Genomic DNA, 21,806 nt, shown 5'->3' with positions numbered 1-21,806 from the left:
GACGCATGAAACCCAATGGAAATGCACTGCCGCCCCTTCCACGTGCAGGTATTAAAACACCAATTGAGACAGTTATTAGGGTCCAAAACTCCCCTTCAGATCATCAGATTAAAATTGGCCTATTTGGGACCCAGTTGCAACCATCCTGTCAAGTTTCATCAAAATCCTTTTTCCAGTTTTGGCTTCGTTTTACACACACACACACACACACACACACACACACACACACTGGATTATGGTATATTAGATGTTCTCCTGCTGGATTATAATACAAACTGTCGGATGGTGGTACGTGGTGGTGATCGTCCACTTACTTGATGTAGTATTATCTACTTCATCATTATTTTCCTGTGTCTATCCTGTTTTCATCCCATTTCTCCCATTCATCCAGTCACTGTTTATTACTTTTCTGTCAATGTCAGGTTGCTGTACATTGAGTGATAATTCGCTTTTGGGAACCATAAGTTTTCATTAAGTTTCTGAGACATGATGAGAGAGAATGGAGTGAAGGTACCCTCTAACCATGCACAAAGAAAAACATTCCCATTGATTTTATTTGTCCCAGAAATTGGTTGTATTGGTATAAATTGTATACCATAATCTTCACTGATGTTTACACAATGATACGATAATAAAAACACACAAAACTGATGAGTAAAAGTACCAAAATACAGTGAGAATAAACAAGTTCCAGAAAAAATATAGCTTCAACCAATTTCCGAACATAGTAGTGTAAAATTTTGCCCATACTGTGCAGGAGCAAAGTATATATCTAGATGCAGAATTTCACAAGCTTTCTCATGGTGTTTTTGGAATTTCGGTATGAGCAATAATTATTGAGCAAACTGCCAAAAATCGCGCATACCCCTCATCCCCTCACTGAAAGCCGAGAGAACACCAACTGTTGAGAGTGTTGGCCTTGAAATATACCCTTCCCTATGATGCACCATAGTTTGACACACTTCACACTAAAACTTAATTTTTGGTGAATATTTTTGTCCAAAATTGCTTAATCGATATCTCCAGCCCAACACTGATAGTGACGCAAATCGCATCATGCTGCACTTTTCACACCAATTGTGATATAAAGCAATTTGTGTCATTCCCGAGGGGGTTTTGGTTTCCTGCAACCAGAAAATCATTTACAGTGCTGGGTGGTAATCATAAAATACAGTGGTTCTTAACATTTTTGCTGCTGTTAATCCTTGGAACACAAGCATCCTACTTAAACCAGGAGAAACAATAGTAAAACATAATAGTACTAATAATGTATTTCCAGTGTGATAATGCAAGCTATAGAAAGAAGTCCATATTCAGTTTTCATCTACATTGAATTGTTTTCAGTAAAACATGTACTAGTGTGATGGTTGAAATACTTTTTCGTTAATTAGCTCTTCTATGCATGACACTAACTAGGCTGTAAGCATCCTATGTCATGGTCAGTTAGCTTGATGGTGTTGGCCTTTTTTTTTTTTACATACCAGAAGAGTCCATTTCACTGTGGTATGATGTTACAAAAGACATCTGGATCCTGTATGCTAAGAATGACAGAATGGTATGTTCTTTACCATGCTATATCCAGGAAAAAGCCAGATCTTGCTCATTATAATTTTTTTATTTTAATAATAATAAAAAAAAAAAGGACAAATTGCCAAGCAAAGTTGTTTTAACAATATTATCCCCTTGAAAATGCTTAATTATCTCTTTAGGGGTAATTACCCTCAGGTTAAGAACCACTGATATAACCAAATAACAGGGTGATGTGGACCTGTTAAGAAGGTGGAGAGACACAAATGAGGTGTCCATCCAGGAAGCAAACCACCACATACTTGCACTTCGCCATGCCTCGCAGTGACGAGGTGCTGTCTACCAGAAGTGAACATCCGTTCCCTGCATGGAATGGCCCTGCAGGAGTGGTTGCTTGCCTGTGGTTGGTGGGTCTGGTTGGCCAAATGTACCAGGGCTACTCACCAACTGTGTCGGTACTGAATACAGATAGACATTTATATATGTATGTACAATCAATCCTCATATATTGCGGCAATTTGGGTCTGGACCACTGCCGTGATTTATGAATTCCGTGATTTATAAATTCCATGATTTATGAATAATAACTCTTATGTGAAAATTAATTTGGGTTTGGACTTTGGCCAACTCGCCCCCACAGCATCCCACCTACACCTATCTAGGCACCATCAAACACAATAATACAAATTTAGGAATATTCAGTGCATGTATTACAGGATCTCACCTTAATCCTATGACGAAATTGCTTAAGTGAATGGAGTGGGATGGTGTTGGGAAGAACTTAAAACCTCTCAACACTTGTTCTTCCCAAACTCTTTCACCAGCTTTGAAAACTTCTCTCCCCTCTCAACACAACAAATGAGCTCCAAACGCTGACTGTACGACAACTGCGGCAGCTTCTTGACGCCATACTGCTTAGAGCACTTCATTGGGGAGTCAGAAGGGACCATGGCAGGTAGGAGGTGGGGGGAAGTTGCACAAAAAAGGCAGGTAACTCTCGTACTCCACGGCGACGGTCTGTAGTGTGCGGACTGGCGGGACAAGAACAACAACAACATGGTGGCATTAGTATGCACATATGCCACCAGGGATGCGCAGTGATTGGTTGTTGGGTCGCGATTTTCAGTTTGAATGCTGCGGTTTACGGTTCTCCTCGGAAAAGGCCCACTTGGGTGCCTAGATCCGCGATTTTCGTGACTTAGCAGTGATTTAAGGTTGCCAGCAGTCTGACGGCCACCTAGCCGTGATTTACGAATCCATGATTTATGAACACGCGATTTACGAGGATTGAGTGTATGTATATATGTCAGTATGTCTTTGTATTTCTGCATATACTGTGTATATATATATATATATATATATACTGTATATATGTATATATATATATATATATATATATATATATATATACTGTATATATGTATATATATATATATATATAAATATATATATATATATATATACAGTATGTATAAAATGCAGTACATCGGGACTGTTGAACCTGTTTAGCATGATGGCATTTTTTTTTTTTTTTTTTAATTATTATTCCAAGCATTTGCCCAGCTAGGAAGATTTCACATGGATGTATAGAAAATGTCTTTAACTCTCTCTCTCTCTCTCTCTCTAATATATATATAGAGCGCTCCACTCTGACTGAAGGGTCGGAGGATCGAATCCACCCAAGGGTCATTGGTAGACATCAGGAAGGGCATCTGGTCATAAAATGCTACACGCTTCAGTCCAAAAGTCCTCTGCCCAGGGGCATCGCCTTAGCCCTTTGGGAATACCTGGCAAAACCAATATATATATATATATATATATATATATATATATATATATATATATATCCACCCCAAATGGGACTGAGGCATCTGGCAATAGACAGACAGATAGATAGATAGATATATATATATATATATATATATATATATATACACACACACCCCATCCCACACTGCCACCGGCTCCAACAGCAGTAGTACAGTATGGAAAGGACGTTGCCCAGTGAGTTGTCCTTCCTATGGTCAGCCTTTCGGTGTACAGCACACAAGATCAGCTCAAGTGTTGTAAATAAACACTGGCATCTTAAGTTCACTTTCTTTATTTTCCAAATAATTACACTTTTTCATTTCATTCATTGCCAGACACCATGTATCCCAAACGGGGTGGTCAAGGGCTTAGAGTTAATTGTTTTACAGGGAGGGACACTAATCCTCCACCAACCCCACTTAACACGTAGGGAGAACGTTATGCCAACAGCATCTGGTGTTCCCAGGCGGTCACCCATCCAAGTACTAACCAGACCCAACGTTGCTTTAATGCTCGCAAACTTCTTTATTTTCACAGTTACCAAAGATATTAAACAACCTCTTCCCCTTCCCGCGAAGCATCTTCATGAAGAGGCTCTTCCCAGTTTGGTACCTTTAAACCCAGGCCGAACAGCCTCTTCCCAGAAGGAGACTACGGAAGGGTTGGTATGCTGCGGGGATGCTCTCTGGGAGAGAAATCGTGAGATTGGTACGCCGGAGGAGCGCATGTTTGCCGTTATCTGTTTTATGTTTACTCTCTCGTGTGATATATTGCGAAAATAATATGCTAAATCTGATAAACAACGTCTCCGAATATTCCAATGGTAGGAAATAGTTTTAATACTTGATACTTTAATACTTGAGAGGGGGTCCAATGGTGGTTAGGATTACAGCAACTACAATTTAGAGGTTTTGTTTGGTGGTTCAGTTAGGTTAGAAATAGGTTAGTTTAGATCAGGTCAGGTTATCTAACAGACTTGTACACCATTCCACTTTTCATTACTGTCTTCAGAAAGGTAAGCACGTCGTATAATTTAAGGCAGTGATTAGGATTACGGCAGTTAGAATTTAGCGGTGACTTCCGTAATCCAAACCACGGTTAGGATTACAGCAGCTAGAATTAAGTTGTTTGGTTTGGTGGTTCAGTTAAGTTAGAAATAGGTTAGGTTAGGACAGGTCAGGTCAGTTTTAGTCAGGTTAGGTTAATACTGCTACAGTTCAGCTTCATCCGCTAGAATTTAGCAGTCATGTTTGGTTTTTCTGCTGTGCTGGAAATATGTTAGGTAAGGTTATCCTACTGATTAGGATTATGGCAGCTAGAATTTAGCGGCGATAATAGTAACCAAACCACGGCCTTAAATATACCACGTGCTTGCCTTTCTGAAGACAGTAGTGAAAAGCCATCTTCGGTGAAACCAAGCTGACAAAAATGGGGCAGCTTGGTTTCACCGAGGATGGCTTCGAACCCGATCCCTCAGCTTGGACGACAAAAACGCGGCTTAAACTATTTATTTTGTCTAGACACCTTTATATAATCTTTTCATATTATTGGTGCAAACTATCATGATGTTTAAATGATATAAAAAGAGGAGAATATAAAATTAATGTGCAGTATGCAAAACTAACCACAATGGATGAAGTGCTACGAAGTCTTCTGCACCAGCATATATGTGGCTGCCATTGTTAAGGTTACTCACGATTATTTCAGCATAATGGAGTTGTGTACTCAAATATTAAGGCGTGTTTTTATCGTCCAAGCTGAAGCTTGGGATTCGAAGTGCATCTTGGGGCGCTTGGTTTCTGTCCGCAAAAACAGTCCAGGATACGTAAAACCGAAAAATTACGTGCCAATTCGCCAAGTAAACAGAGGGGTGCGCCGAAGAAGATCTTTTGATGAATATGCAACTTACATGTAGCCGTTACTTGTGCTGAACTGGCTCTATATGTTGTTAATATCAGCCACCTGCACCCTAATTTTATGTACATAATGCTAATTTCATTATATTTATTATTTATGTGTCCTTGCTGGCCAGTCTCACTCTCCCCAAGCTACACCAAGACTGCTCCCAACCACGCTTGGGTAAGATTTGAAGACGGTCTTGGTTTCGATGACAGACGCTTGGGCCGGCTTCGTATCACTTTGGCTGACAAAAACGGGGCAGCTTGGTTTCACCGAAGATGGCTTCGAATCCGATCCCTCAGCTTGGACGACAAAGACGCAGCTTAAGCTATTTATTTTGTCTAGACACCTTTATATAATCTTTTCATATTATTGGTGCAAACTATCATGATGTTTAAATGATATAAAAACATACAGGAGCATATAAAATTAATGTGCAGTATGCAAAACTAATCACAGTGGATGAAGTGCTACGAAGTCTTCTGCACCAGCATATATGTGGCTGCCATTGTTAAGGTTACTCACGATTATTTCAGCATAATGGAGTTGTATACTCAAATATTAAAGACCAGCCTAATGGAAGGTTAAGGTACACGTCCCTACAGACACACACACCGAGGCACCGAGAGAGAGCAAATGCTCGTCGACACTGCTCTATACCTGGCCAAATTGGCCAGCGGCATTACCTGAACAAGTATCTTATATGAGTCAAGCTCTGTACAAGGTTAGACTAAATGGTATTCTATACGCAACGTGAAGAGAGAAACAGCTGATCGTTGTTTAGTCCACAATCTGCCCCAGGGAATGTAAGTACTATATGCGCTTTTAGTACTGCATAATGACCACATACTTTAGAAAAGAAAATGGATAAAGGTAGAAAGCAGGATGATGATTTTTACCAGGAACTGGTTGAAATGGAGACTCACAACAAACTGGTTGAAAGAGTACACAGGTTAGAGACGGCTTTTCAGAATGAGATTGATGAAATTAAGAAACAGATGCACTTGCAAAAGGATGAAATAGAAAAATTAGGAAAGGAAGTCGACAAGAAAGACACAACCATAGATGAGCTAACAGTTGAAGTGAGTACACTTAGGAGGAAAATTAGTGAAATGGCAAGTACAGTAGTCAACCACGAGAGTATTATGGAAGAGTTCAAAAATGATACAGAGACAATTAGGCAAGTAAGCAGTCTGATAGATCAGAGCAGTGATATTGAGGAGAAGATCACACAGGTGAATGAAGTTGTGCAAAGCTACAAAAATGATGTGGAAACCACTTATGGTGAAATGGTGAAAGTAAAGAAAGACTTGGAAACAAGGATGGAAGAAAAAAGCATTAAAAAAGAAGTGAAAAGAATAATCCAAAACAATCCTAAGTTAGTCAGAGATTCAGAAGATATTAACAAATCTATAGTAATCACTGGTATAGAAGAGGAAGAAGTAAAAAACAAGATCTCAAGAGACAAAAAGGAGATGGCAAATGTAATGGGCATATTGAAAGAAGTATCAGAGGAAATCTGTAGTAAAGACATAGAGGAACATAAAAGGTTAGGGAAATACGAGAAAAGCAAGTCAAGACCCCTAACGGTAACCTTCCAGAGTGTAAACACCGTGGAGGAGATACTAAAAAATTCAAAGAATCTTATGGAAAAAGAGGAGTTCAAAAATGTATGGATAAAAAGATGCCTAACACAAGAGGAACTGGAATTACTGAAAGAGAAGGGGGAGGAAGTAAAAACAAAAAATGAGGGAAGATCAGTGGAGGAGAAGAATACATTTTTTTTACAAAGTAATTGGATTGCGGGTACGAAAGTGGTACATAAACAGGAGGGAATAAAAAGGAGGAAGGTAGTAGAACCAAATCATGACAAGTATATGAACTAGATGATTAAGTTGATGTACTCAGATGTGGATGGAATGGTATCTAAATTATTAGAGATGATTAATTGTCAGAGAAAATGAACCACATATAATATGCCTAACTGAAACAAAATTAACACCAAGGATATCGAATGACATCCTAAACTTTGAGGAATATAATGTATGGAGAAGAGATAGGAACTTAAAAAAGGGAGGAGGAACTATAATATTAACTAAGAAAAATCTAAAAGTCAAAGAAATAGAATTAGATATACCCTCACAAGTAGAAATGATTGCAGTAGAGATAAATACATCTGAAGGGAAAGTAATTGTAGCCAATTTGTACATGCCACCCAGATCAAGCACATGGGAAAGAGACAAATATGAGGACCTGGCGGAGAGTACAATTCAGAGTTTAAGAGCATTACTACATAAAATGGAAGAGAAATCGAAAAGAATGATATTAACTGGAGATTTTAATACAAATATAAATTGGAATACTCTAGATATAATAAGCCAAGAAAGCTGGTGGGACCAATAGCTCCTGGATCTTGTGCAAGAGTTTTTCCTAACGCAATATATAAGGGAAAGCACCAGAAAAAGAGGACTTGACATGCCCTCAATGCTAGATCTCATATTTACTAGGCAAGAAAATGATCTCTATCTATCTGTCTATTGCCAGACGCCTCATTCCTGTTTGGGGTGGCCACAAACAAATCGCCTCCAAGTCGCCCTGTCCCCCGCCATTTCACTGCCCTGCTCCCAACTCACACCCCCCTTTCTCATATACCTCTCCACCCCATCCCTCCATCTCATCCTCGGCCTCCCCCTCCCTCTTCCCCCCTCCACCTCACTCACATACACTCTCTTCGTCAGTCTTTCACCCTCCATCCTCTCCACATGGCCAAACCATCTCAATGTGTTCCTCATGACGTTTCCTATCACATCCACATCAACACCACAACGCTCCTTTATATCCTCATTCGTCAGCCTGTCTCTCCATGTGACTCCACAGGCTCCTCTTAAATAACTCATTTCCACTGCTCGCACTCTTGACTTGTGTCCTTCCAACAACGTCCAAGCTTCACTTCCGTACGTTAGAGTTGGTATCACAATACTGTCATGTAGTAACTTTTTCACTTCCATGCTCACTTCCCTGTTTCTAATCACTGCTTTCAAAGAACCAGCAACCTTTCTGCCCTGCTGAACCTTTTCAAGCACTTCACCCTCCAAACCTCCATCCTTACTCATCACACTACCCAAGTACTTAAACGTACTCACATTTTCCAATTCCTCACCATCCAACCTCGCTGTCCATTCACTGACTTCATCTCTCTCAAAGACCATCACTTTACTCTTCCCTACATTCACCTTTAGATTCTGTTTCTTACACACTCTCTCAAACTCATCCACCAAGCCTTGCAGCTCCCCCTCGTCTTCACTCAAGAACACAGTATCATCTGCAAACAACAGTACAGGGAGTTTCCAAACACTATTCTCTCTCACCAGGGCCACTCCAACATCCACTACCCTACCTTGTACCTCATTTATTACCCCATCCATGTACAGAATGAACAACCATGGAGACATGACACATCCCTGTTTCAACCCAACTTTCAAAGAGAAAAATTCACTTAGTTAACCATCCACACGCACTGCAGCCTTCGCACCATCGTACATACTCTTCACAGCATTCAACAACTTCCCATCTACTCCATATATTCTTAACACTTTCCACAATCCTTGTCTATCCACCCTGTCATATGCTTTCTCCAAATCCATGAAAGCTGCATACAACTTCTTTCCCTTCTCTAGAAACTTTTCCACTAAAGATCTAAGAATGAATATCTGATCTACAGAACCTCTTCCCTTCCTAAAGCCTCCCTCTTCTTCTCCAACTAATTTCTCTATTCTTTCTCTAACTCTGTCAATAAGTATCCTACCATACACTTTTCCTATTATACCAAGAAGACAAATGCCCCTATCATTACCACACACTTCTTTTTCCCCTTTTCCTTTGTACAAGGGAATAATTATACCTGACTTCCAATCCTCCAGGACTCTACCCTCCTCCCAGGCCAATCTGCACATCTTCCACATCCATTCTACTACTATCTCTCCCCCATGCTTCAGCATTTCACTACACACTCCATCAATTCCTGGGGCTTTCCCCGATTTAACTTTCTTCATTGCTTCCACAACTTCTGTCCTACTGATTTCTTCCTGTCTTCTCACCTCCCTCCTTCTCCCAGCCATTCCCCAGCCATTTATACTCGCATTACTTCCATCCTCTATGTTCAACAATTCCTTAAAGTGTTCTCTCCATCTGCTCACTTTTTCTCCCATCTCCACTTGTAATCTACCATTTTTATCTTTCACTCCCCTGCTAACTTCACTTCCACCCTGTCTTACTCTTTTCACCTCTCTCCAGAACATTTTCTTACAGTCCTTCCACTTTACACTCAAATTCCTTCCAAATTCCTCATCCACTCTCTTCTTACTCTCTCTTACTAATCTTTTCACTTCTCTCTTTTTTTCTACATATAACTCTCTCTTCCGTCTCTCAACTTCTTCCACGCCCCTATTTCTCATCCATTCATTGTATGCTTTCTTCTTTTGTGCCACAGCCTGTTTCACCTCTTCAGTCCACCACGCTGTTCCCTCCGTCTTCTCTTCCTTCCACACACCACATCACATGCTGCACATATTTCTTCTGTAAATATGCTACACACACCTTCCACGTCTCCCATCTGCTCCAATTCTTATTTGCCCAATCGTTCCTCCACTTCTCTCTTATACTCTGCCTTTTTCTCATCCTCTTGTAAACTTTCCACTCTCCTTGCAACTACTCCTTCCTCTCGTCTTTCCCTTCTTCTATTCCTCCATCTTACTTGAATTCTAATTCTGGCCACCACCAAGTAGTGGTCAGAAAGTCCACTCCCCCAACCTCTATACAGTACACTCTTGCATCCTTTACACATCTTCTCATCCTCTTATCAACACGCACATAATCAATCATTGCCTTCCTTTCATTCAGTTCACCACCCACCCTTCTCATCACTCGCCATGTATACCTGTGGATCATTTTATGCCTGAAGAGGGTATTGGCTATCACCAACCCCTTCCCAGCACAAATGTCCACTAACACACTCCCATTCTCATCTATCTCAGCAGGCACACCCCACTCACCAACTATTCCATCCACCTTCTCATTCCCAACTTTACCATTCATATCACCAATCAAAAACACTCTCTCATTCCTTCCAAACTTTTCCATGCACATTTCTACATTTGTCCAGAACTCTTCTCTCACTCTTCTAGGACGATCTTGTGTTGGTGCATACACACACACAATCGCCCACATTTGTATTCCAACTTTCAACTTTACCCACACAATCCTTGACCCAACTGATCCATACTGTCTTATGCTCCTCTTCCATCATTTACTCACAACTATACATACTCCTTCCTTTGCCCTCTCATTCTCACCTACTCCTGCACATATACCCCATCCATACTCCGATTCTCTCACACTTTCTCCTCACCATTTTGTTTCAGTTATTCCACATACATCCACTTTTGTACCCTCATGCACTTGGACAATCTCTCTCTCTTTCACCTCATCATTCGCTCCCCTTTCATTCCAAGTTCCAACTACCATGTTCTTTGTCCGGTCCTTGGTCGTCATCATTTGGTCAGTCCTTGTCCGAGGCTTATTGTTTGTTTGTTTAGTTAGTTGTTTTCCGGGGAGGGGCACTAACCCTCCGCCAACCCCTTTAGTCGCCTTTTACGACAAGCAGGGATACTGGGGGAGTATTCTTGAAAAAAAAAACTACCCCCAGGGGTAAAGAAAATCACCCTCCATTCGGCAAAAGTGACCATGCAGTATTAAATTGCAGTTTCAGGATTGCATATGACATAGATAACAGCAATGAAAGTTACAAAAATAGCCTAAACTATAAAAAGGGAAAGTATCATGACCTAAAGAAGTACTTCTTAGAAATTGCTTGGGAAAAGGAGCTTAGAGGACAAGATTTAAATGCTATATATGAAAAATTCTGTGAACTTTATGAAATAGGAGTCCAGAAGTACATCCCACAGCACAAAGAAGCAGAAAAGAAAATAAAGAAATGGTTCAGTACAGAATGTGAAAAATCAAAAGAAAAAAGATTTGTTGTGTAATTGATACAGAAGACACAATAGTGAAAGGGCATATAATAGTTACAAACAGGCAAGAAACGATTATACAAGTAAGGAGGGAAGCTCAAAAACAGTTTGAGGAGGATATTATAAATAAAAGTACTGTAGTGATCAACCAAAGCTATTTTACAGCTACATCAGAAGCAAAACCAAAGTAAAAGATAAAATACAATCCATTACGGACGAGGGAATTACCTATACACAAGAGAAGGATATTTGTGAAACACTAAACAAGAATTTCCAAACAGTTTTTAAAGAGGAAAAAAAATTTGAGAGGGATTATGTGGAACATGCATGCCCTCACATACTACCAAATATACAAACATCAGAAAAAGAAATACAAGAGGAACTAAGTAAATTGGACAAACGAAAAGCAAATGGTCCTGATGAAATGTCATGTTGGGTGCTACTGAATGTGCAAAGGAGTTAAGTAAACCATTATTTTTAATTTTCAAGAAATCCTTGAGTCAAGGTAAACTACCTGATATATGGAAGAAAGCAAACATTGTTCCCTTATTAAAGAAAGGGAGACAAAATCCACTTAACTACCGACCAGTATCACTAACCAGTGTTGTATGCAAGGTATTAGAAAAGCTTATAAGAAAAGCTTGGGTAAATCACCTAGAAGAACACAGTATGATAACAGAAAGACAGTTTGGTTTCAGAAAAGGAAATTCATGTGTTACTAATCTGTTGAGCTACTATGACAGAGTAACAGACACATTACAGGAAAGATAAGGATGGATGGACAGTATCTATTTAGATTTCAAGAAAGCATTTGACACAGTACCACACCAAAGACTTTTATGGAAACTGTACCATCAAGGAGGAATTCGAGGCAAACTGTATTGTTGGATACAAGATTTTCTCATGAAAAGAAAAATAAGAACAATACTAAGGGGAAATTACTCATCAAGGAAAGAAGTGACTAGTGGAGTACCACAGGGCTCAGTGCTGGCACCAATCATGTTTTTAGTGTATATAAATGATACAGACAGCAACACTGGAAATGAAATCTATCTAAATATGTTTGCAGATGATGCAAAAATACAAAGGAGAATTACTAACCCAGACTCTTGCAAAGAGCTACAAGAAGAATTATATAAACTTCATGAATGGAGTAATACATGGCAAATGGAATTCAATGTGGACAAGTGTCATGTAATCAAATTTGGTAAAAGTGGAAAAAGACCTGATTGGGATTATACATTAGGAAATAAAACCCTACACACATCAGAGAGAGAGAATGATCTAGGTGTGATTGTCAATAACAGACTATCTCCGGCTGACCACATCAGTGAGAAGGTACAGAATATGTATACACTGCTTGCCAATATGAGAATAGCGTTTACATACATAAATGAAGACATGCTAAGGAAGATAATAACATCATTCATCAGACCAACCCTGGAGTATGCATCAGTAGTCTGGAGTCCTCATCTCAAAAAACACATAGACAAGATTGAAAAAGTTCAAAGGGCCGCTACAAGATGGGTACCAAGCTTAAGGGATCTAAGCTACGAAGAAAGACTAAATAAACTGAATCTACCAACACTACAGGAGAGAAGGAAAAGAGGTGACATGATTATGCTATATAAATGCATATCAGGGAAGGAGAAAATAGACATAAATGATTACTTAACGTATGGAGAAGCATCAGCAAGAGGACACTACAAAAAACTGCATAAAAAGAGAGGTGATAAAGACATAAGGAAATTTAGTTTCCCAAATAGAGCAATTGATCAGTGGAATGCACTGCCAAATGAAATAGTGTGTGCCAAAGCAATTCACAAATTTAAGGATATGTACGATAAATGTGGTTTAAGACACGGGACAGTACGAGCTTGACTCATTCCTGTAAAGATACAATTAGGTAAGAACAGAGATACATAATGCAGACCTTGAAAACTTGGTGGATACAAAACCAGATTGAACAAGCTGGATACCAGATTCCCCATGCTATATTGTAGTACAGTACATACATTATGGCTTGTATTGGTGAATAAGCATCTTGTATTGGTAAATCAGTGCCTCGTATTGGTGTATAAGCATCTTGTGTTGGTGGACAAGCATTGTATATTGATGAATGAGTCGAGTTTTGCGTAACTGCATGGTATTGATGTACAGTATAATCGTTTTATATTTGTGCATAAACATCATGTACTGGTGCATAAGCATTGTATATTGGTGCATAAGAGTCAAGTATTACATGTAGGAGTCATGCATCAGTTTTGCTGTCACTTTTCAGGTTATGAGTCATGTTTTTTCCAACCAGAATTTGTACTGTATTTATCAGCGCACTTGTTATAACTATTGTTATGTGGGTGGGTTCATGGAATGTGGGAAGTTTGAGGGGAAGAGCAGGGGAAGTCGTTGAGGCATTCAGTAGGAGGTGGGTGGATGTGGTGTGTTTGCAGGAAGTCCGGTACAGGGGTGGATCAGCCAGAAAGATTGTTGGGAAGGACTGTTGCTGTAAGTTGTTTTGGCAGGGGGGGACAGACGGATATGGAGGTGTTGGTGTGATGGTTGCGGAGAAATGGGTGGAATATGTTATGAATGTTTTGAGAGTAAGCGATAGGATATTGGTAGTGAAAATTCTGTTGGGTAGAAAGATAGCTGCGATTATATCGGCATATGCTCCACAGGCAGGATTGGATGAAGAAGAGGAAGAAAGATTTTGGGATGATTTAATACATGTAGTGGGTGGTATGTGGGATAATGAGATAGTGATTTTGGGAGGGGACTTAAATGGTCATGTAGGTGAAGCAGCACAAGGTTATGAAGGAGTGCATGGGGGATGTGCATATGGTCTAAGGAATGCAGAAGGGGAAAGGATACTCGAGTTTGGGGAGGCAACGGACATGATTGTGTGCAACACATATTTTAGGAAAAGAGACATTAGGTTAATTACGTATGAGTCTGGGGGAAATAGCAGTCAGATAGATTATTTTCTGGTTAAGAGGGCTGATAGGAGGTTAGTGAGGGATGTTAAAGTTATAGGAAGTGAGGAGTGTGTGCAGCAGCTCAGACTATTTGTGATATGGTGCTTAAAGAACAAGTGATGAAAAAGAGGACTTATGTACCTAGGAGGAAAATATGGAAGCTGAAAAACCAAGTAGTAAGGGATGCCTTCTATAGCGAGTTAAGGAGAGTAGTGGCTGAACAGGGAGCCGTAGACAGAGGCGTTAATGAACAGTAAAGAGCCCTCAAGCACAATTTCTTGAGAGTTACTGATGTAACATGCGGTTGGACAAGAGGACCACCAAGACATAAAGTAACTTGGTGGTGGGATGAGCGTGTAGAAGCTGCAGTTAAGGAGAAAAGAAGGCTTTTCCGGGAATGGAAGAAGGGTGGTAGCAAAGAGGAATATTTGGCTGCCAAGCGTAGGGCTAGAAGAGAGGTATACAGGGCAAAGTCTGAGTCACAGAGACTATTACTTGATAACCTAAATCATGGGGAAAGGAAAAATATGATATTTAGGGCGGCAGGTCAGGTGAAGAGGGATAATCGGGATATTATAGGTGAGCAGTGTGTGAAGAATGATGAAGGAAGGGTAGTGGTGAACAGTGAGGATATTAAAGATGCATGGAGAGAGCATTATAGCCGGTTGTTGAATGAGGAGTTTGACTGGGACAGAGAAGGTTTGGAGCCAGCAGATCCAGTCTCTGGCTCTTGGCCTTTGATTGATGCTGCTACTGTGAGTGAGGCAATAGGCAGGATGAAGGTGGGGAAGGCAGCAGGTGTGTCTGGGTTGACTGCTGAAATGTTGAAGGCCTCAGGCAATATAGGGGTGAGTTTAGTCACTGACCTGATAAATAGGATTATTTATGAGTGTGTTGCCCCAGATGATTGGCTGAAGAGTGTAATTGTAAATGGTATAAAGGGAAGGGTGATGCCCTGAAAAGAGGAAATTAAAGAGGTATAAAGCTTTTAGATCAGATAATGAAGGTAATGGAGAGAGTTTTAGAAGGTATGATTAGAGAAAGAGTGAATATTGATGAGATGCAGTTTGGGTTTATGCCAGGTAAGGGGACCACTCATGCTATATTCATTGTTCGACAGCTTCCAGAAAAATATATTGGTAGGAGAAGGGATCTTTATTTTGTTTTTGTTGATTTGGAAAAGGCCTTCTGACAGAGTCCCGAGAAAGGTGGGGAAGTAGGCAATGAGAAAGCTTGGCTTGGAGGAGTAGCTGGTTAGGGTGGTTATGGCTATGTATGTGGGTGCTCACACCCAGGTAAGAGTGAATGGAGATTTGAGTGATGAGTTTTCTGTGAATGTTGATGTGCATCAGGGGTCAGTCTTGAGTCCCATGTTGTTTATCATGGTACTTGAAGCCCTTTCATGTGACTTTAGAAACGGACTCCCGTGGGAGTTGTTGTATGCTGATGATTTGGTGTTGATTGCAGAGAACAAAAGGGAGGCAGAGGAAGGGTTTAGGAAGTGGAAAGATGGTATGGGGTACAAGGGTTTAAGGGTAAATGCAGATAAAACAAAAGTGATGATATCTAGGGTTGGTGGGTGTACTGTCAAAGACGAGGGAGAGTGGCCATGTGCAGTTTGCCACAAGGGCGTGGGAAGTAATTCCATCTTGTGCGGTGTGTGTGATAAGTGGGTGCATAAGAGATGCAGTGATATCAGAGGTAGACTGCGAGATAATGCTGATTTTATGTGTTCGGCGTGTCGGGGTGAGCAGGTGGAGATTGTCAGACGTGAAAGGATTGAACTTGCTGGTGAATCTCATGCGTGTGTGGAAGAGTTTTTTTATTTGGGAGACATGTTGTGTGGCTAGGGTGAGAAGTGGTTGGAAGAAGTTCAGAGAGCTCTTGCCTCTCCTGACAATAAGAGGACTCTTCCTACGTGCTAAGGGGTCTTTGTATGCAGCATGTGTTAGGAGTGTAATGCTGTATGGTAGTGAGACCTGGGCAGTGAAGGAGGAAGATATTCGTCGGCTCAGACGTACAGAAATGACAATGATTAGGTGGATGTGCAGTGCATCCCTGTGTCCAAGGCCTGGAGGGGCTGGGTTTACGATGGATGAGTTGAGAGGTAGGATGGGACTGGAGTGTATTGGTGTTGTGATGAGGAGGGGTAGATTGAGATGGTTTGGACATGTGGAGAGGATGGGGGATGATAATTGGGTGAGGAAGGTGAGAAGTGTTAATATTGGGGGTGGGGTTATGAGGGGTAGACTGAGAAAGACATGAGACGAGGTCATTAAGTGTGACCTCAGGGTTAAGGGACTGAACAGGGAGGCTGCAATGGATCGTACAGCGTGGCGACCAAGGCCGACACATGCAAGCATGTTGGTGCCTTTAAAAACGAAAACGAAAACGATTGTTGTATCAGAGTAATAATGTGCTCTTGATCCTTTTAATTTTTAGCTTTTACATTATATATGTGGTGGTCAGTGCATAGTATCGAGACGCAAATGTATTTAAACTGCAGTAAAATGTGCTATGGACAGACAGGTTAGCTATTAATGCCATCAGTACACAGAAATCTTATGCTGCGACTAATGTCGGACTTTTATTCTTGTTTGAAGAAACCCCACAGACTGAAGGGTTATAAATAATTTCCATTCATAGACAATGATCATAAGTGAAGGTCTCAAGATGCATCAGAAATGTGTGTGTGTGTGTGTGTGTGCGTGTTGTCAGGTAATTTTCTGTAATTTGGTGTGGACATAGAAATGTCAAATAAAGCAGCTTTTACTGAGGACATACCCCTCAGGGACTTCCCAGGTGTTGTGCTCTGGCCATGGAAAATGCCGGGATGTCAGTGTAAGTTAACCCCTTAAGTACTAGCAGGATAGATCGATCCTTTTTCAGGATTATGCTAGATGCCGAATGTGATCGGTGGAGGAACCTTTGTAAAAAAAAAAACTGCGGACACAAGGCTTCGGCCCGATTGTGACGTATATCGATGCAAACCAATGAGAACTAAGTCCTGAGTAGGGAGGGAGGAGGATCCAGGGCCCTACCCATGGCAACGGGGGTGATTCCCCCACTGCCCTCTCGCCACCTTCCTCTACCCCAATACCCTTGTTCCCTCTCCCCCTCCCTCACCTCTGACTGCCTCCTGCTCCCTCCCTTCCTCTCCCCTTCATCCTCCATCACGCCACCATGGTTCCCCCCATGTACTCCCCTCCCTGTCTCCCTGGGGAGGGTTATATCCCCCTACCCATATATTTCCTCTCTGCCTGTCCTCTTCGTCTTGTGGTGTCTGTCTTCTACCTCTATAGCCCTGTACCACCCCTCCAGGCCTCTTCCCACCCCACCCCCTGTAGTATGCCTTCTGCTTACCTCTCCCCCTCCCCCACATAGCGTATTAGAGCATCATTGTTACTATTCATGTCGCGTGTTTTCATTCAATATATACCAGATTTTATGTTTGTGTAATTGCATACACCGATGCATGAAACATAGAAATGTATGTTTTTTCATGTATGCTTTTTATTTTGACAGCTACACAGCTATGAAGGAAAGGGACTGGAGGAGGGAAGGTGGGGAGGGGAGAAGTATTGGGGGGGGAAGGGTGTTGGGAGTGAGTGAGGATCACCAACATAATTATTGTGCATGCTATTGAGAGAGTTATATGTAGAGAGAAAGAGTGAGGTGAAAAAAGTTATATGTAGAAGGGAAGAGTGACGTGAAATGATTAGTAAGAGAGCGTAAGAAGAGAGTGGATGAGGAATTTGGAATAAATTTGAGTGTAAAGTGGAGGGAATGTAAGAATATGTTCTGGAAAGAGATAGAGAGGCGTAGACAGGGTGCCAAAGAAAATAGCTGGCAAGTGAAAGATAAAAATGGTAAATTACTAGTAGAGAAGGGAGAAAATTTAAGCAGATGGAGAGAACACTTTAAAGAATTCTTGAACATAGAGAATGAAAGTAATGCGAGTGTAAGTGGCTGGGAGAAGGAGGGTTGTGAGAAGAGAGGAAGGAATCAATAGGATGGAAGTTGTGGAAGCAATGAAGAAAGTTAAAATGGGACAAGCCCAGGAATTGATAGAGTGTATGGTGAAATGCTGAAGTATTGGGGAGAGATAGTAGTAGAATGGAAGAAGAACAGGGAGGTTTTAGGAAGGGAAGAGATTGTGTAGATCAGAAATTCATTCTTAAATCTTTAGTGAAAAAGTTTCTCAAGAAGGGAAAGAAGTTGTATGTGGCCTTCATGGATTTGGATATGACATGGTGGATAGAAAAGGATTGTGGAAAGTCTGTCTATCTATCTGTTGCCAGACGCCTCAATCCCGTTTGGGGTGGCCACAAACAAATCGCCTCCAAGTTGCCCTGTCCCCCGCCATTTCACTGCCCTGCTCCCAACTCACACCCCCCTCTCTCATATACCTCTCCACCCCATGGAAAGTATTAAGAATATATGGAGTAGATGGGAAGTTGCTGAATGCCGTGAAGAGTATGTATGAGGGTGCTAAGGCTGCAGTGTGTGTGGATAGTGGACTGAGTGAATTCTTCTGTTTGAAGGTTTAATTGAAACAAGGATGTGTCATGTCTCCGTGGTTGTTCAGTCTGTATATGGATGGGGTTATAAAAGAGATACAAGGTATGGCAGTGGATGTTGGAGTGGCCCTGGTGAGAGAGGGCATTGTTTGGAAACTACCTGTACTGTTGTTTGCAGATGATACTGTGTTGTTAAGTGAAGAGGAAGGGGAGCTGCAAGGATTGGTGGATGAGTTTGGGAGAGTGTGTAAGAAACAGAATCTAAAGGTGAATGTAGGGAAGAGTGAAATGATGGTCTTTGAGAGAAGTGAAGTCAGTGAATGTACAGCGAGGTTGGATGGTGAGGAATTGGAAAATGTGAGTGCGTTTAAGTACTTGGGTAGTGTGATGAGTAAGGATGGAAGTTTAGAGGGTGAAATGCTTGAAAGGGTACAACAAGGAAGAAGGGGTGCTGGTTCCTTGAAAGCAGTGATAAGAAACAGGGAAGTGAGCATGGAAGTGAAAAAGTTACTACATGACAGTATTGTGATACCAACTCTAACGTATGGATATGAAGCTTGGACCTTGTTGGAGAGACAGAAGTCAAGAGTGAGAGCAGTGGAAATGAGTTATTTGAGTGGAGCATGTGGAGGCACATGGAGAGAGAGACTGACAAATGAGGAAGTGAAGGAGCATTGTGATGTGGATGTGGATGTGATAGGAAGTGTTAGGAGAAACACACTGAGGTGGTTTGGCCATGTGGAGAGGATGGAGAGTGAGAGACTGACGAGGAGAGTGTATGTGAGTGAGGTGGAGGGGGGGAGAGGGAGGGGAAGGCCAAGGATGAGATGGAGGGATGGGGTGGAAAGGTATATGAGAGAGGGGGGTGTGAGCTGGGAGCGGGGCAATGAAATGGTGTTGGACAGGGCAGCATGGAGGTGATATGTTTGTGGCCACCCCTTACGGGAATAAAGCATCTGGCAATAGATAGATAGCTGGTGTTTGAAAAAAAAAATGAGCTTGAAAATTCTGAAGGGTAGAGAAAGGAGGGGAGGGGATAGGGGGGAGGGGGGACAGGGGGGAGGGGAGGAAGAGAGGGGTTGTGATGGGAGTGGGTGAGGAAGATCATGGGAGGGGAGGAATGAGGGAGGGATGGTGTGGGAAAGCATAGAAAACTGGAGTCGCTCCGCCCGGAAGAGTAACTTTTTTCAACTTTGACAGGCTGTAGCTCAAGAACCAGTCTGTCTAAAATGCACTGATTTGTGGCATAAGGTGTGTAAATTCAGGCTCTGAACCTTGAGCATAAAACTTTTTCCTTCTATAAGAATCGAAAAATCGGCTCCATATACAGGTTTTCAGGGAAGTTTGGTCAATTGAATTGCGTATCCTAGGGGTTAAAGCTTCATCCCAGTAATATTTATATGTAATTTTACGATGACTTCAGCAATCAGGTAATATTTTACGATGAGGGCAGCAGTCAAGTACTGTAGTATTTATGTTATATGATACAGTATTTTATGATGTGTGTGGAATTCATCTTCTTGATGCTTTTCAGTGATGTGTCCTGTGCTGTGCTCCGGCCATGGGGAGTATCGGGACGGGGAGTGCGTGTGTCGGCCTGGGTGGAAGGGGCGGGAATGCAGTATCCGCCACGACGAGTGTGAGGTCCCTGACTGCTCCGGCCATGGCCACTGCGTTGACGGTCGTTGCCACTGCACAAAGGGCTACAAGGGAGTGTTCTGCGAGGAGGGTCAGTACTCAAGTTACACGTGTCTTGCTGTTGTTTTATATATACAGGTATATATATATATATATATATATACACAGGTGAGAGAATGGGAATATGGTTTAGCTATATGTGCGGGACTTAATGAGAATGAGAGGGCAAGAGAGGGAGTATGTCGGATGATAAGCAAGAAGTGGAAGGAGAATATAAGAGAGTATGGAACAGTGGGTGCCAGGATTGTATGGGTGAGGATGAAAGTAGGTATACAAGCGTGGGCAATTGTATGTGCGTATGCTCCGACAGAGGACCGAGTGGCAAGAGTGAAAGATGAGTTTTGGGTGACACCAGCAGCATGTATGGACAAATTTGAGAGGAGCGAGAGAGTGCTTTTGATTGGAGACATGAATGGCAAAGTTGGGAATGTATGAGTGGATGGAGTGGTTGGTCAGTGGGGTTTGCCAGCTGAAGTAGATGGGAATGGTAGTGCTTTGGTGGACATCTGTGGTGGTAAAGGGTTGGCAATAGCCAACACCTACTTTCGGCATAAGATGATCCACCGGTATACATGGAGAGTAATGAGGAGGATGGATGGTGAACTTGTTGAACGAAAGGCAGTGATAGAATACGTGTGTGTGGATGAGCGAATGAGAAGACAAGTGTTGGATGCAAGGGTGTGGAGAGGGTGGGGGTATGGAGTCTCGGACCATCACTTAGTGATGGCCAAGGTAAAGCCGCAAAGAAAATGGTTGAGGAGGCGAAGGGTAAGACAGGAGGAAACAGCTCCTGTGAGAAGAGTGAAGAATTTGCAAGATAGTGAGAAAATGGCAGAGTATAAGAGCATAGTGGAAGAAAAATTGGGAAGGTATGAGCTAGAGCAGATAGAAGGGGTGGAAGACGTATGTAAGATATTCACGGAAGAGATAGGCTCAGCGTGTGAGGTGGTTTGTGGAGTGAGGAGGAGATGCAAGGGTGTGCAAGGGACAGCATGGTGGAATGATGAGGTGAAGCGAGCTGTGGAACAAAAGAAGAAGACATATAGTGAATGGTTAGCAAGTAGAGGTTGAGAAGAAGATGAAAGAGAGAAGAGAGAGGTATATGTGAGCAGGAGAAGGGAGGTGAAGAGACTGGTGAAGGAGAGTAAGAAGAAAGTGGACGAAGACTTTGGGAGGAATCTGAGTGTGAAATGGAGGGAGAGTATGAAATTGTTTTGGAAGGAGGTAAAGGAAGTAAGGCAATGTGAAAGGGGAAATAGTAGGGGAGTGATAGATAGGAATAATAGATTGTTGGTGGAGAAGAGAGAGAAATTGAGGAGATGGAAGGAGCACTTTGAGGATTTGTTGAA

The 21,806-nt window shown here is 41.7% G+C and overlaps 1 protein-coding gene across 1 annotated transcript in view; it reads left to right on the top strand.

The window, feature by feature from the left end:
• The window catches only part of LOC145393992 (teneurin-m-like), an 839,265-nt gene that overhangs the window by 501,651 nt on the left and 315,808 nt on the right, over positions 1-21,806 (top strand). The window contains exon 8 of the mRNA XM_080267963.1: positions 20,294-20,488. Coding sequence (XP_080124089.1) covers positions 20,294-20,488 — 195 coding nt within the window. The remainder of the gene's footprint in view (positions 1-20,293; positions 20,489-21,806) is intronic.

This window comes from Coenobita brevimanus, chromosome 26 (genome assembly GCF_032717465.1).
Source record: "Coenobita brevimanus isolate Jiangsu-jjx chromosome 26, ASM3271746v2, whole genome shotgun sequence".
Lineage (NCBI taxonomy): Eukaryota > Metazoa > Arthropoda > Malacostraca > Decapoda > Coenobitidae > Coenobita > Coenobita brevimanus.
The sequence above is the reverse complement of the archived record's forward strand: the minus strand, read 5'-3'. Positions and strand labels throughout refer to the sequence as shown.